Genomic DNA, 16,508 nt, shown 5'->3' on the forward strand with positions numbered 1-16,508 from the left:
ATTTTTTAGAAGAACCGTAATGTGTTTGGTGAAGTTGCCTGGATCAGTTACAGCCACCCAGTTTGCATCTATACTGTTAATTTCTTCTCCCTGGGCATAGGACTTAATATTTATTTTTACTGAATCTCCCTCCATTGCCTGCAGCTCTAATCTTTCCAGGTCACTTAGCAGTTTGGTTTTGTCCTCTCATGTGTCTGTAATCCCTCCAATTGCAGTGTCATCTGTCTATTTGAACACAGGCTTGTTTTTTCCTTGAGAAAATCGAAACAATAAGATTGACAAAGCAGCCACATAATATGCAGAGATGTGTGTGATTCTAGCAGTTTATTGTAGTTGCTCGACAAGCCAAGGAAAAGTCTTAGAAAGCATCCTGGACAGGACTGCAACTAACACTATGCATCACTGCTTGAAAATGGATAGATGCTTTCACCAATAGGACACAGACAGCTACAGGGATCATTTGAAAGTGCTCCATAAAGCACCATTGGTCTATGGGCCATAGATAAAAAACCACTGGCTAAACATAAGCAGTAAAAAGAGAGAGAGAGAGAGAGAGAGAGAGAGAGCGCGCACGCGCACGTAAGGACAGAGGACCATGTTGCCGCGACCAGTGTGACGCGTTAGAGATGGGTGTTGACCACATTGCTTGTCTGTTACCAAACCAGCTGAGCCACTGATGTGATTTTAGAAAAAAACACTTCAGTTAAAGGTCAAATGTAAGAGCTCATGGGAGGAAGAAGCTCATGACAGGAAGGAATAGTTTCCATAAAGATGTGAGCGATGCCTAACTCAGTACTGTGGAAGCCAACATCTCCTGCCAACTTTGGGGGAAATAACCCCCCACAAAACAGGGAAACCACTCGTCAAATGCTAAAAACTGAATTGCAAAGATGTTTGGTGACTGAGCATAAGAACTGAAAGACTTGAAGCTAAAATCACAGTATGTTTCAGACTACCAAAGCATCCTCACTGATATACCATTGAAGGCCTTGCCTACTCTACAAATAGGCCCATCTCCAGAAGTCACCTACTACAGGACAGGCCTAACAAAGAAAATAACAGAACACCACTAGCCGTCACCTTCAGCCCCCAACTAAAACCCCTCCAACGCATTATTAAGGATCTACAACCTATCCTGAAGGATGACCCAACACTCTCACAAATCTTGGGAGACAGGCCAGTCCTTGCCTACAGACAGCCCCCCAACCTGAAGCAAATACTCACCAACAACCACATACCACACAACAGAACCACTAACCCAGGAACCTATCCTTGCAACAAAGCCCGTTGCCAACTGTGCCCACATATCTATTCAGGGGACACCATCAAAGGGCCTAATAACATCAGTCACACTATCAGAGGCTCGTTCACCTGCACATCCACCAATGCGATATATGCCATCATGTGCCAGCAATGCCCCTCTGCCATGTACATTGGTCAAACTGGACACTCTCTACGTAAAAGAATAAATGGACACAAATCAGATGTCAAGAATTATAACATTCATAAACCAGTCGGAGAACACTTCAATCTCTCTGGTCACGCAATCACAGACATGAAGGTCGCTATCTTACAACAAAAAAACTTCAAATCCAGACTCCAGCGAGAAACTGCTGAATTGGAATTCATTTGCAAATTGGATACTATTAATTTAGGCTTAAATAGAGACTGGGAGTGGCTAAGTCATTATGCAAGGTAGCCTATTTCCCCTTGTTTTTTTTCTATCCCCCCCCCGACGTTCTGGTTAAACTTGGATTTATGCTGGAAATGGCCCACCTTGATTATCATGCACATTGTAAGGAGAGTGGTCAGTTTGGATGAGCTATTGCCAGCAGGAGAGTGAGTTTGTGTGTGTGTGTGGGGGGGGGTGAGAAAACCTGGATTTATGCTGGAAATGGCCCTCCTTGATTATCATGCACATTGTAGGGAGAGTGGTCGCTTTGGATAAGCTATTACCAGCAGGAGAGTGAGTTTGTGTGTGTGTGTGTTTTTGAAAAAAAGGGGGTGGAAGGGGTGAGAAAACCTGGATTTGTGCTGGAAATGGCCCACCTTGATTATCATACACATTTTAAAGAGAGTGGTCACTTTGGATGGGCTATTACCAGCAGGAGAGTGAGTCTGGGGCGGGGGCGGAGGGTGAGAAAACCTGGATTTGTGCTGGAAATGGCCCAACTTGATGATCACTTTAGATAAGCTATTACCAGCAGGAGAGTGGGGTGGGAGGAGGTATTGTTTCATGGTCTCTGTGTATATAATGTCTTCTGTAGTTTCCACAGTATGCATCCGATGAAGTGAGCTGTAGCTCACGAAAGCTCATGCTCAAATAAATTGGTTAGTCTCTAAGGTGCCACAAGTACTCCTTTTCTTTTAACATAGTTGTAGTGTGTATAGGAGCTAGCTTTTTATTTATTCTTTTACTATGTTCCCCATCTGTGCTAAAGCTTGGGTTGTATCGCGATCTCCATGATTCAGGATCACAAGCAGCTCCCATCTAAACAGTGGAATGGGGGAGGGGGACGGGAAAACTGTGCTGCAAATTTGTAACTGAATGTAAATCAGTTCACTCAGCACTAGGTATTCCCTCATGGCCAGGTATGGCATAACAGCTCTGTCCCTGGGTCAGCACCCCCTGCCAATGGTCACTACAGCACAGTGGGAGTTTCTCTGTCAGTAACTCAGCCCTCCAGCCAGGTTACCATCTTAAGTCTACCCATTCTGTGGTCACCACTGTCCAAACTTAAAAGTCTAAAAATGTCTTTAACAGAAACAAAATCCTTCCACCCAATCTGAACAATTCCTCAGCCTGTCTTTGGCTTAGCCTTTAGCTCCCTTGATAGGCTCAATATCCCTTGCAGTGGGCTTGTACACCCCCTTCTTTGGGGCTGGTAGGGAAACACAGTACCACCTTCTATGCTGGATTCTAGCCCAGGGCCCTGTACTGACCAGATAGGTCTGTTCCTTTACCTGTGCTCCAGTTTTTCCCTGCGCTACTTCCTACCTAGCCTCTTAAGATCTCTTCTGGGTCTCGCAATCACTTCCCGGGTTAGTCAAGGTCTCTTCCCAGGCCTCCCTGCCTGGAAAGCTTTCCTTCCTACTCCAAGTTTCCTATCTAGCTCTCACTCCAGCTCATTATCATCACTTAAGCCTAGCTCTCCTTCCCATTATTGTATTCACCTTCTGCTCTTTGTGGCAAGTTGTCTGTTTTCCCGCAGGTGGGGCTCATTCTGTGATCAAGTTGTCTTAGCACCAGGCTTTCCAGCCCCTAGGATAAGCCACCCTGTCACACAGGGTACCCCTCACAGTTCTGTTTATAGTATAGATGGGGCCTAAGAAACCTGTGTCAAATTTATCCTAATTTGGTCACATACAAATAAAACACCGAGGCAGTGACATTTACCTAAACGTGTGTATAGAAAGGAGAGTTAGGAAAAATGTGTGCTGCTTTATAAGATTGCCTAAATATTGCTAAGTGATAACGAGCTGCAGAAGCAGAATAATACAAGCAGTCAGTAGGAAATAAAGATTTATTTTATTAATATGAAAAGAATAAGCCCAAATAGCTCTTTGGACAATTTTTAATTACTACATTTGAGAGCTTCTAATCTACCAGTACATCAAATTAAACAATGTCATCACCTTTAACATTTGGTTTGGAAGCTTCAAGACAACTGCAGTACTTGTTTTTCAGGAAGAAGAGAGAATTTTAAAAGCATTTAAAATGGTAGAGTATTATCTGAAGAAATAGCAGCTCGAAGCATAGTTATGCATAAAAAGAAAGATGATAATAAGCTTTTAGCTCATGAGCATGAGAGAGGGTTTTAATGTTGACACAGCTATAGAAGTAAGAATAATGATCATCATTAGCCCAACAACAACTAATGTTATAACTATTCCACACTGTCCCAAATCTTTTCACATACATGGTTCAAATGCTAACATAAACTGATGATGCAATACAACCCCTGGCAATTCAAAGCATATACCTGAGACTGTCCTGATTTCTGGAATGGTACTGGTGTCCAATCCAAAAACTATCTACTGACAATGTATGAAATCAATCCATCTGCACTAAAGAACCCATATGGTATGAATGTTGAATCTTTTTGAACCATTAACTGTCTGTCCTGGATCTTGGAGAGAGGGGAGGAGATCACACTTCAATAAAACATACACATATACAAAAATGAAAAATACTGAAGAGCCATACTTGTTATGAATGTAAATAAAAGGGTAAATGTGCTGATTCAGTGCTCAGGTACAACAAGAAATCATCCATGTAAGCTATAGAAAGGAGAATGTGAAAGAAGGATTAGACAGCAGAAGAGAAGGAGATAATAAGGAGCTGTAGTAGACCTCAACTGCTGTATCATTTTTTTCAGATACAGAAACACCAAGCTCCTTACAGCACTGAAATTCCTAAAGACAGATGTCAAGTATCAGGGGGTAGCCGTGTTAGTATGCACCCACAAAAACAACAAGGATTCCGGTGGCACCTTAAAGACTAACGGATTTATTTGAGCATAAGTTTTCGTGGGTAAAAACCCGACAGTGGGGTTTTTACCCACGAAAGCTTATGCTCAAATAAATCTGTTAGTCTTTAAGGTGCCACCGGAATCCTTGTTGTTTTTTTAAAGACAGATGGTATTTATATTTATTTTTAAACAAAGTTAGTGCGTGTGTAAACTGCCAGATTGAGAGCCCTAGATACTGAACTTCTCTATTTATTCACAGAACTGGTACGACATAGACAGTAGCAGAGCAAGTTACACACTGTCCCACCAATGTGAGAAAGTAACTCACTCTACATACCTATTCAGTCCTTGGCCTGTCTTTCTAGACACCAACAGAGCTGGACTGAGACCACCCCACTTTACACAGCCCACCAAAAAAGTGTCACGAGGCACTTTTGGTTACTCTTGTCCTGAAACAGAGCTGAAACAGTGATCTAGTGATGAAAGGCTTCATATCCCATTTCCAGGCTCCTGAGACATCAAGACCCACAGACACAAAGAACACTTGAGTTATTATATCTAGGTACAGCTTACATACCCTGTACATTTATTTACTTCTGTCAAAAGAGTGTGATATCTTAATTTCTTAAATATCTGTAGCAGAACAAAATCGGATTATATAAGACTGTAGTACTTAGGGTGACCTCTCCGCTGTAGTAGTAGTCACCGGTATATTACAGCTGAGTGATCAGTCCTGAAACCACTCCCTTTACGGAAACTTGAATAGCATTACCCACAAATGATATACTCTGCTGGAGTGCTGACAAAGCAGAGGAAAAAATATAGGGCCAGGAAACAACACGGGATACAAAGATTTGAATGGTTATTCTAAACCTATAACTTCTTTTAGGAAATACCTACATGAATGTGAAAAGCTCTATAAAAATTACAATAGTATTGCTTCCTCTCAGTATAGTCCCGTAACTCCTATTCCTGCTAACAAGGGCTGTGTGCGCAGAGAGAATAATATACCCCTTTGTGTGCATTGATCATGCATTCAATAATTCCAGCATTTTTTAAAGGGGAAGGAAATTAACCTCGTTATCAGTATCTCTGTTATATCAAGAGCATCTTGTGACCTTTCCCTTACAACACATTTTAGCAGATACATACCAAAAGTACCACTGGTCTCTTCCACGTGGTTAATCCTATGATTCCCGACAAGATCACCTACAAGAACAAAAAAACGATTATGCAAGACTGAACCGCCATGTTGGCAGAGCCCCATTACAGCCCTCATCACCCAACACTAATACATTGAAAGACGCTGTTAACTTTAGAGTTCTAGAAGGAACTCCTTGTTTAAGAGAATGGGTCTGACTCTCCTCTCACATAGGAGTAACTCCACTGACTTCAGTAGAAATATACCAGTGTAACCCTGCCATAAATGGGTGGAGAATCAGAGCCAATGTTGATAAGACACTTCACTTATAATAATGTCTTACCTAATAACATAATCAGATTTTTTCTCATTGTCCTTCTTTTTATTTTTTAGTCCATATACACAACTTTCCAGAAATGTACACAACATTTTTTCCTAAATTTTCAGTAAACTCAACCTCCTCAGCGGACTACAAAGCAACATTTCCACTAACTTAGACCCCTATCCAGCAAGCCGCTTACACACATGTATAATTTTAAATATGTGGGTAATCCCATTATCTTCAAAGTTATGGTCATGTTCAATCGTTTTGCTGGAGGGGAGCCAAAAGACAAAGAAATGTTTGTATTAGGTTGCCTTATTTTACCATTTAATTCAGTATTTCAATCAAGAGAACAACTCTGAAGGAACTATGGCTAAAATTTATAGATACATATATACATAGCTTGTTCCATTCAGTCAGATCAGGAATAAATCCTGCTGTAGAACTGAGAGGACAACACATTTTAATGACATATTATCAGGGGTATGGGTAGATGTGTGGGGGGGAAACTTAGGGCAGAACAGATCTTTGGCTGTGCTCTGTAGACAAAGGAAACTTGCTGCAATTTACAGTTAATGGCCCATATCTTCAAAGTATTTTAGGCTCCTATCTCCTATTGAAATCAATAGAAGCTAGAAACCTACATTCCTTTGAGGATCTGGGCCAATGTGACTAGGTTAATGAACATAGAACTTCAAGATGATAGCCTGCACCAGAAAAGGGTAGGCTAGAGCAAATCTGCACCCATTAGCATTTTTAAATAAGTAAATCCCTTCTATAACTCCAATGACTTCTGGTCTGGTGATGAATCTGGCCTAGCACGTGTGCATACATGATTTGACCAAAACCCCCATTGACATTACCATTCCTCTTTCAAAACTACACACATAACTTTGCATTTTTGTAACAAAATAGTTTGTGAATTATCTAAGTGCAAAATAATCATGTGATGCTATAATTAAAGTACATCACTGATGTCTGTCACAGTTCAGGGCAACTGAACTTGTATTACCATCCATGGTCCAGCCTGGGCATCTACTTTTAGGGTCCTGGTTCCCCAGCCGATATCTCTCTAGGGTAGAGACACACATCTCACTCCTTTCTGACTCGAGTGTTTCGAGGCTGCATGGTTCCCTGCCTACACTGTGAATCACGAAAGCTTATGCTCAAATAAATTGGTTAGTCTCTAAGGTGCCACTAGTACTCCTTTTCTTTTTGCGAATACAGACTAACACGGCTGCTACTCTGAAACCTGTGAATTTCCCAGAAAGTCAGACTGCTTAAGTATGCCTGCTTTGCTTTTCTCTTCAGATGCTACGAACAGCAGAATTGCCCACAGTTATAAGGCACCACACAGCTTTTCCTAAGCAAGCACATTTATTCTCAAGATGAAAGTATAGTAGAGAAAACATTAAAACAATAAAAGAACCTACACACATGCTAATAACTTTATCAGAGATTACTACAACCCCAGCAAGGACTCTAGTAGGAGACAGTCCTTCAAACCCCACCAAGGGACTTTTCTGTGATTACAAGTTCATAACTGCCTTGGCTTACAACAAGCATACATATGAACAGGTCAAGTCCTTCCAACCCTTCCCAGGAAGGATTGGGGCCTCCCTTGAACAGAAGGTCCTGTCCACTTGCTGGATCAGAAAGCAGGCCCTGAGTCGGTTTAAATTCAGGCTATTTATCCAAAAGTCCTTTCTCAAGAGAATCCAGTTTGAATCCCTATATGCAAACCTTTCCAGGTGGTTGTACTTCTCAGGAGATGTTACAACCCCAGTGAATTTGCTGCCACTATTTTTAGTTCCTGGAGGCCTGTGGTCCACCTTCCTCATGAAAGTACATACAATATTTGACCCACAGTGATACATAACTTAAATCGTTCAGGTTTGTCCGGGATATTGCAGGAAATTGCCATAACTGTCACAATGTCAACGGGTGTTTTGCCTTAGTAAAGATTGAATGATTGGTTTAATATCTATTACAACTTTGAGGCATCTGATTAAATAGCCTTACTCATAGTTTTCCTGTGCTGTGGTTTAATAAAGCATCATGATTAGAATGTTATAGTCACAGATGAGAAGGCATCCACATCCTAACTCCCTAACTGTAGTTGCTTATGACTTTTTTAAAGAATTATCTTTGGGATAAAATTTCTCATGCCTGCTGCCAGCCCTGAAACAATGATTTTGGGTAATTTCATAGTCGAATGTAATGTTGTTTTGGAGCTGTAGGAACATGAGGGAAAAGGCATTTTTCCACTGAGCAATGGATCACATATTTATTCTGCACTAGAGTAATTCAAAACTTAATTTGTTATATAAGTGCAAGCTTGATATATATGCAGTCCTAAGTAGGACACTGTTTTAGACATATTTGAAGCAATCTGGTTTTGAACTATATTAATAAAGTTACAGGTGTTTAAAAGGAGGTATAGTGAGCATGGACAGTGCATTTGTTTCCTTACTGCAGGGTCTAAGGCTGTGAATACCTACAGGGGTAAACATGTGAAAGACTACACATACATGTATATGGGAAGGTTAGAGTTGAAGGGATCTTCATCAGGTTTCCACAGTAAACTTGTCTCTGTTCCTTTACACGTAATACTTACAATATGGGCTTTCATGCCCTAGTAGAAATTGCTAATTAAAAACACTTGCACAGAAAAAGTGAAGTTTAAATAGAAATCAACAGCAGTAATAACTTGCCTTACTGTCCATAATAAAATCCTAATTCTCTCCCCCTTACAGTTTTTCTAGGAATATCACTATTTCTTTCTCCAGTCTTATCAGAGTAGCAGTATTAAAATGCAGGAAAATGCTGCATGCAATATGTGCATATACTATTACAGGTGGGAAGTGTTGTTTCTTATTGTATACAAGGTTTGATAGACTGATTAAGATTTTATAAGGAAAAACATTTAAAATAATCAGCTATAAAATGTCAATTTGGCCTCCTCTTTATATTTGTTTATTTTTCTGTAATAATCTATTTGTTAGGATTTGTGCTGCTACAGAAGAAAGATCTATAGACAACAGTATTAAATATTATTTATATTACTATTTATTATTTCTGCAAGACAAAATAGTGTTCTAGCTTCTTTACTGAACAAATAAAAATATATAGCTTCTGATAACTGAATTGTAAATTGTCAATGAAGGGTGTAATTTGTTATAAAAGTAATTTTATACTTAGCATATATATAGCACCTTTTACCTGAAGATTTCAAAGTGCTTTACAAACATTAATGAACACTCTTGATGACACACCTCTGAGATAAGGAATTATTAATCTTCCTATTTTACAGACAGGGAAACTGACACATAGCGAGATTACGTGGCTTGCTGAATGTCACACTGCAAGTCAGAAGCAGAACTAGAACAGAACCCAAGCATCCTGACTACCATTTCCCTGCTCTAAGCACCTAGGCCCCAATCTTTCAAGAAGCTCTGTGTGGGAAGATCCCTGCACCCATTTGGAACACGGTAAGAGTCAATAAGGCATTGCAAGGGTCTGGCTATGTAAAGCTCCTTGTAGGATTAGGGCCTGAGATCACACTTTGCAAGTCTTGTTAAATTCAATAAATCTTCTACAATAAAAGAGAGGAGCTAATCCCTTAAATCCAACATTTATGCTGAAAAGCCTAACACCCTATGAATGTTAGCAGTAACAGACAATTAATTATTATTATGTATGATGTGCCTAAAATGTCTGAGGCACTTTACAAAACAACTAGAAGACACAGTCTCTGCCATAGAGAGCTACATAGATGGATACATTAGACAAGATATATAGATTCATAGATTCCAAGGCCAGAAGGGGCCATTGTGATCCTCTAGTCTGACCTCCTGTGTAACACAGGCCATAGAATTTCCCCAAAAATATGTTAGCTAATAGATTAGCTAGGGAGAGAATAGATTGCTTAGATTGTTCTGACATGTAATAGCTAAGAGATTAGCTAGATTGATCAAATGTGGTAGCTAATAGCTAGATGGCTCTGATACATAACAGATTAGACATGTGACGGTTTATAGAGTAGCTAGACAGATCACAGATTAGAGCGATCAGATATGTGATAGCTAATAGATTAGCTAGATGGATCATAGATCAGAGGATCAGATAGGATAGCTAAAAGATTGGCTAGATAGATAATAGATTAAAGCGATCAGACTTGATAGCTGACAGAGTGGCTAGACAGATAACAGATTAGCCTGATCAGACATGTGATAAGTAACAGACTGGTTAGATAGATAATAGATTAGAGCAATCACATATATGATATCTAATAGATTAGCCAGGCTCCGCTGTCCTGTCCCATGGCTGTGTCAATAGCAGCTGTTGCTGCCCCCAGCTCCCTGGGCCACTTACCGAGGAGCCAGCCCAGAAGGGGCAGGAGTTCTTCACCTGCGGGGAGCCGCTGAGGGACAGCGCCCCGAAGCTCAGCGCCACCATGCAGCAGCCCAGGATGAGCTGCAGCAGCCCCAGGGACAGCAGCGGTCTGGCCGGCAGCAGCCCGGGGGCCCCGCTGGCGGCGGCCCGGCGGGCGGCCAGAGGGGAGAGCGCCGCCGGGGGAGGCCGATAGTGCTGGAAGCGCCGGAGAGGCTGCAGCGGCGGGGCCGCAGAGGTGAGGGGGCCGGGAGCCGCTGCCTGAAGCGCCGCGGAGAGCCCGGCCATGGGGCAGCAGGAGCCCGGCAGCACCACAGGCAGCGACATGGGGGGCGGCGGCCGCGCCGGTCCGAGGGAGGAGCGGAGTGTGGGCGCTCCGCCGGCGGCGGGCGGCGCGGGGACAGGCACCGCGAGCTGCCTCCCTGCTGCCGCTGCCAAGCCCTTCCCCACGGCGCGCTGCTGCTGCCGCCAGTGCCCAGGCTCCCCTGGGCCGCCCCCTTAACCGCCCCGGGCTGCCGCCCCCACACACTGCCCCCTTAACCCCCCCGGGCTGGCTCCCCCGCCCCGTTAATACCCCCCCTGCCCCCTTAACGGCTCAGGGCTGGCCCCCCACACTTCCCCTTTAATCCTCCTGGGCGAGTCCCCAAACGCCCCCTTAATAGCCCCCCCGCCCCTTTAACTGTCTTGGACTGGCTCCCAAACTCTACCCTGTCCCACACTGCCCTCTTCTTAGCCCTCCTGGGCTAGCCCCCAACTGCCCCCTGCCCCTTTAACTGTCCTGGACTGGCTCCCAAACATCCCCTTAATCTCCGTGGCTGGCCCCCAAACGCCCCCTTAATACCCCCCTGCCGCCTTAACCACTGTGGGCTAGGCCCTACACTCCCCCCTTAACCCTCCCGGGCTAGGCCCCAAATGCCACCTTAACCCCCCTCCGTCACTCCCTTAGCCACCCAGGGCTGGCCCCCAAACACCCCCTTAACCTTCCCACCCACTGCCCCCTTATCCCTCCCAGGCTAGCCCCCAAATGCCCCCTTCACCACTTCTGTCACCAACTTAATCAACCTGGGCTAGCCCCCAAACACCTCCTTATCCCCCACCATCCCCTTAACCACCATGGTCTAGCCCCCAAACACCCCCTTAACCCCTCTCCACCACCCCCTTAACCATCCTGGACTAGCCCCCAAACACCATCTTAACCCTCCCACCTGCCGCCCCCTTAACCCTCTTGGGCTAGCCCCAAATGCCCCCTTAACCCCCCTCCACCACCCCCTTAACCACCCTGGGCTAGCCTTACTCCCCATACCGTCCCCTTAGCTGCCCTGGACTACCCCCCAAATGCCCCTTTAACTCCCTGCCACTCCCTGAGCCACTCTCCAAAACCTCCTTAATCCCTGTGCTAACCCCCCTTAATCCCTCTATGGTACCTGTTCTGTGCCACCCCCTTGAACTTTCCATGCTAACCCCCCCCCCACCCTTAAACCTCCTAGGCTAGCCTTCTGTGCCAGGCCACCCCCTTAATCTCTCTCAAACCACTTTTCTAGCGCCCCCATGCCTATGCCAGCCCACACCTCAGGCTTAACCACTCTCCTGCTAGTGTCAAATCTCTCCCTAGACCCCACCCCCAAACTATTCCCTGCTGCCCGTGCTTAACCTGTCCCTGTCCACTCTGCCATGCCAAACACTCTGCCAAAGAAAGCACTCTGCTGCCACTGCCAAACCCCACCTGACCACCAAACTCCTCTTTAATGGTGTACCAAACCACGTTCAGGTGCTAGTGCCAAGTCCTTCCTTACCCTGTTCTCCAATCACTCTGCTGCCATTGCAGCCAACCCCATCTCTAGCCTGCCCCTTACCTTCTACTACAGGTTGAACCTCTCTAGTCCGGCACCCTCGGGACCTGACCAGTGCCGAACCAGAGAATTTGCCGCACCATGGGAGGTCAGTGCAGAGTGCCAGCGGGTCTCCATAGGTGAGGGAATTAGGAGTGTGGGGGGGGTGCTGCAGCACCCCCAGGCTTTGCACCCACTATGGCCCCCTGGTGCAAGGTTGCTGGCCCCCCGCCTGGGGGCTCCAATGCTGGCCCCAGGTCCCAGCTGCTGGCCACTCACCTGGGTTCCCAGCCGTTGGCCCCAGGTTCTCAAGCCACTGGCGCACGAGAAGCATGGGGGAGGGGGACAGGGGGAGAGCTTGGCACCCACTAATTTTTCCCTGTGGGTGCTCCAGCCCCGAAGCACCCATGGAGTCGGCACAGATGTTGCCAGACCAGGGAGTGTTGGGTTAGAGAGGTTCAACCTATACTGTCTGCTTCCTCTCAAACTAACCCATTTACTGCTACTGCTTGCAACCCCTTCCCTAACCACTCCTCCTCCCACTAAACCACTCTGCTTCTGTGCAGTGACACTGATGACTGGTTAGCATTAGCCTTTCCCTTTTGTTGTCCAACATTATTTCTTCTCCACTATTATTTTCCTCCTTGTTTCTCTGTGTTAAACCCCACAGGCCCTTGTTGTTTTTTTTTTCTTTTCCCCCTTTGGTCAGTGTTACACAGTGAGCTTGAAGTTTTAAAATAACTCCCCTTGGGAGGAGGGATGGGGGAAGCAACTGGATTGCATTTCGCATTGTTGGCTTTCTTCCCAAGAGGAGGAGGAGGTTTGGCAGAGGGTGTGTGTGTGTACACATACTATGTAATGCTGCCTGAATAAGGATCAGGGTAGGGAAATTTATCTTTCAAGTGAAATACCTTCAGTATCTCCTTTGTGTGTCGGAGCTTCAGTGTGCCACTGCTCAGACTATGTTTGTTCTTCTGTTCAGCTTGTTGAAATGTGGGATGAGAGTAGGTTTAGGCCTGTGTGCTGCTTTTCCAGTTCAGTCACTACAATTTGAACATGTTGGGCATGTCTGAACATGATTTAGAAAAACAGATAATCTCAGTAATGAAAAATATAGCTGTTAACTAGATAGGAAAACATACCACTACAAAGGTGTCATTGGTTCTTTTGGCAGCCCTTATCCCTTTGCAGAATAAAATTGTAGGTTCAACACTCAGCTAGGACTTTGGTGCAGACCTGATGCTGACACTGCAATGTAGTAGCAGCAAAGAGGGGAGGAGCTGCAGCATTAGAGGTGGTGCCCTTTGGATGAGAGCCTTTTCTGCCTCTTTCTGTGGGTTGTCCAGCTGGAAATTAAAGATCCCCTAGCACTTCTTGAAAAGAGTACATTATAACCTTACTGCAGTGGGGTCTGGGTAGGTTAATTTTTATGCCATGGATTATGTGGGCACTGTCACACACTAAACCATACCAAATATAACAGGGCCATAGTGGCATAATTACAACAGTCTATATAATCAAAATATAGGTTAACAGAAAATTACTTTTTGGTCTAACGCAACGTTTACTTCTCCATACACACACAAAACATCAGTCACTGCAGCTCATCCAAACCCAAACACAACAATTCCACCTCAGTTTCTAGGCCCAAAGCTATAACATACCCATCTCCCTGAGAATCGTCTGAGCAGCCTTTCTCTCTATCTCCCCATCATCTTTGGGAGAGGAAGCTAGCTGCCTAAGTTTATCTTTACAGCTACATTCTCCATTTTAGTTCAACAATATGGCACCTCATGGAAGAGCAGATGAATGGATAACTAACACAAAGTGATTTTTGCTTGGGATTACATTTGCAATCCAAACTCTTTAGAATTATGCTGTCTAATCTCTCTAGATATACCACGGTCATCCCTGTGACATCTAAGTGCCTTTACAATATACAAAGTGAACAAGACCTTTGATTCATCATTTTCATGACTTGGATAAGCTTTTTTATTTTTTTAAATGGGTGCCTAATATTACTTTCCTTTGTCCATATTTACACACCTAAGTAAGTGGCCTAGTTTTTCAAAAGTGTTGAGCAAAATTAACAATGGGAAACTACTGGGTATTCAGCACTTTTGAAAGGCAAGCATCTTATTTAGATTCCTAAATACAGAATTAGGAGACTACATTTAGGTGCTCATTTTTAAAATCCTGGCCCTTAAGTCAGGCAGTTCAACCCTACTGCTGTCGCTTCTGTTACATCTTGTTGCTTGAGTTGTCTCTTTGACAGACAACTAAGACCTTGTCTGCAAGCTTCAGGGTTTAAGCCAACCTCTAACTAGTAGAGCAGATTATTGCACATCTACCTATTGTGAGGTTTCTTGCACCTTCTGAAGCCTCTAGCGCAGGCCTCTTGAAGACATGTTACTGGACTAGATTGACCATGAGTCTGATCTAGTACAGCAGTTTCTTTGTTCTTGTTATCAATTATAGATGTCAAATTCTGGTAACACTTTCTAATGACTAGCAGCAGGCACTAGAAGAGCTAACGTTGGAAGTGCCATGCTAATCTTGCTGCTTTTATTTCTAATGGGACAACCTGTCATGCTCTTCTGTGGTTATTTTTCAGGATACTTAAGAGATATAAAATTCCTGCCTACCTGTCTGGGGGTTTTTTGGTACATGAAATATTTCATATTTTACTGCTGTTATGCAGTGACTAAGATTCAGGTTATTTTACTGTTGAGGCAGTGTGGTCTTGAGGTAAAGCAGAGAGTGGGAATCAGTAGATTCAAAGTTCCAGCTCTGCTACTGACGACTTGTATGAACAGCTTCACCTTTCTTTGTTTCCCCATCTATAGAATAACAATCACTTACCTCTCTTACAGGGTGTCAGGTGGATTGATTAGTTAAGAAGCTAGATCCTCAGTAGAACCTTATGGAGCTGTGCTGATTCACAGCCATTGGGGATCTAGCCCAGTGTTTGTACAATACTTTGAAAGTGTTATCTACTGCATAAGTGCTAATGTACAGTACAAATTCTTAATCTAATAACAAATCCTTAATTACCAAGTAGATCTGAGCAACAATTTAAAAACCAAGTGCAGAAGGTATGTGTGTGAGAGTACTTATGGCTGTGGAGGGTAAAAGGAGGGGGGAATGCTAAGTGGGAAAAAATTTTTACATTGGTGGACAATCTAAGGAAAATGGCAAGTAAAATAACTTAAAGACTGTACCCAGGGTGAAAAATACATAGTTGCCCATAAAATAATTGCTGTCAGTGAACGGATGGAATTTTTTAAGTTTGCAAAAGCAGCACCATTTCTTTCATCTCTGTTTTTATTCCACATGGCTTAGGTTCACACTGAACTTTTCTGCTGTAACATTCATTGATTAACTGCTGCATTGTTGGAGGCTCTCTCACAATAGACTTCTGCTGACTCATGACAGAAGTGTGTTTATTTAATATCTTTTTCCACTTCACGTGTCAATTTTGGAAGGACTGAACACTGACCTAATGGAAGGAGCTAGAGAAACTCACTGCTACTAACTCACTGCAATCATAATTATCACCCTAGCAGATGCTGGCAGGCTAGAAGCTACACCAGCCCTCCCATGCAGTAGAATTCTGGATTAGCTTCTCTGCTGTCAATGGTGAGTTAGTGGCAGAATCACTGGTTGATTTTTTTCCCCACTATTTTTACTGATCTACTGAAATTTTGAGTCAAATATTCAGTATTCTCCAAAACTTATGAATAAAATTAAACAAAAGCTATGGAGGAGAAAACTTTAAGAATTGTGGAAGACCCTGAAAGTTTCCTTTCAGGATGGAGTCACCTATGTCTTCCCCACATCACCTTCGGTAGGAATTGCTTCCCCATCCTCTGCTTTCTGATTAGGTAATTCTAACTGGTCTTTTAAAATTCAAGTGTCCTGCCCCGTTCCTTTTCTTTTTACTTGGTGCCTTTTAAGGCCCCATCAATATTACAAAAATATGTTTGAACAAAGTTGTGTAACATGTTTGTGGTCAAACAATTTTATAAAATAGTTCTGTCTACACAGGTTATAACACCGCCCCGCCCCCTCCCCCACCTCAACAGTTTGTAACCATGTTTAAACTCTGGTGTCAATGAGTAAGCTATGCTATAACACACTTTGCCATAACTGTTGTTTTGTAGGGTAGGCAGGGTGTTAAAATCAACCCTCTTAAACTATTTTTAAAGAGCTGTTTAGAAGGGTAAGTCACATTCCCTGCTGCTGCCCCATCCGTGCCCTCCATATACAGTTGTAGGCCTCTCTGCTGCTCAAGTAGTTATGGTATGACATTCAGACCCAGCCACCAGTCTTTTTTTTCTTCTCTTGAAATG

The 16,508-nt window shown here is 43.6% G+C and overlaps 1 protein-coding gene and 1 long non-coding RNA gene across 6 annotated transcripts in view; one reads left to right on the forward strand and one right to left on the reverse strand.

Moving 5' to 3' along the window:
* The window catches only part of ENTREP1 (endosomal transmembrane epsin interactor 1), a 44,107-nt gene extending 33,352 nt beyond the window's left edge, over positions 1–10,755 (reverse strand). For both annotated transcript variants that reach the window (XM_073345190.1, XM_073345189.1), the window contains exons 1-2: positions 10,310–10,755; positions 5,625–5,681 (exon numbers count right to left, since the gene is read on the reverse strand). In XM_073345190.1, coding sequence (XP_073201291.1) covers positions 5,625–5,681; positions 10,310–10,654 — 402 coding nt within the window. In that variant the 5' untranslated portion in view covers positions 10,655–10,755. The remainder of the gene's footprint in view (positions 1–5,624; positions 5,682–10,309) is intronic.
* Positions 10,254–16,508, forward strand: part of LOC140911684 (uncharacterized) — a 100,646-nt gene continuing 94,391 nt past the window's right edge. For all 4 annotated transcript variants that reach the window (XR_012159085.1, XR_012159086.1, XR_012159083.1 and 1 more), the window contains exon 1: positions 10,254–10,565. This is a non-coding gene — a long non-coding RNA (uncharacterized lncRNA). The remainder of the gene's footprint in view (positions 10,566–16,508) is intronic.

The sequence above is a fragment of the Lepidochelys kempii genome, chromosome 5 (genome assembly GCF_965140265.1).
Source record: "Lepidochelys kempii isolate rLepKem1 chromosome 5, rLepKem1.hap2, whole genome shotgun sequence".
Taxonomy (NCBI): Eukaryota; Metazoa; Chordata; order Testudines; family Cheloniidae; genus Lepidochelys; species Lepidochelys kempii.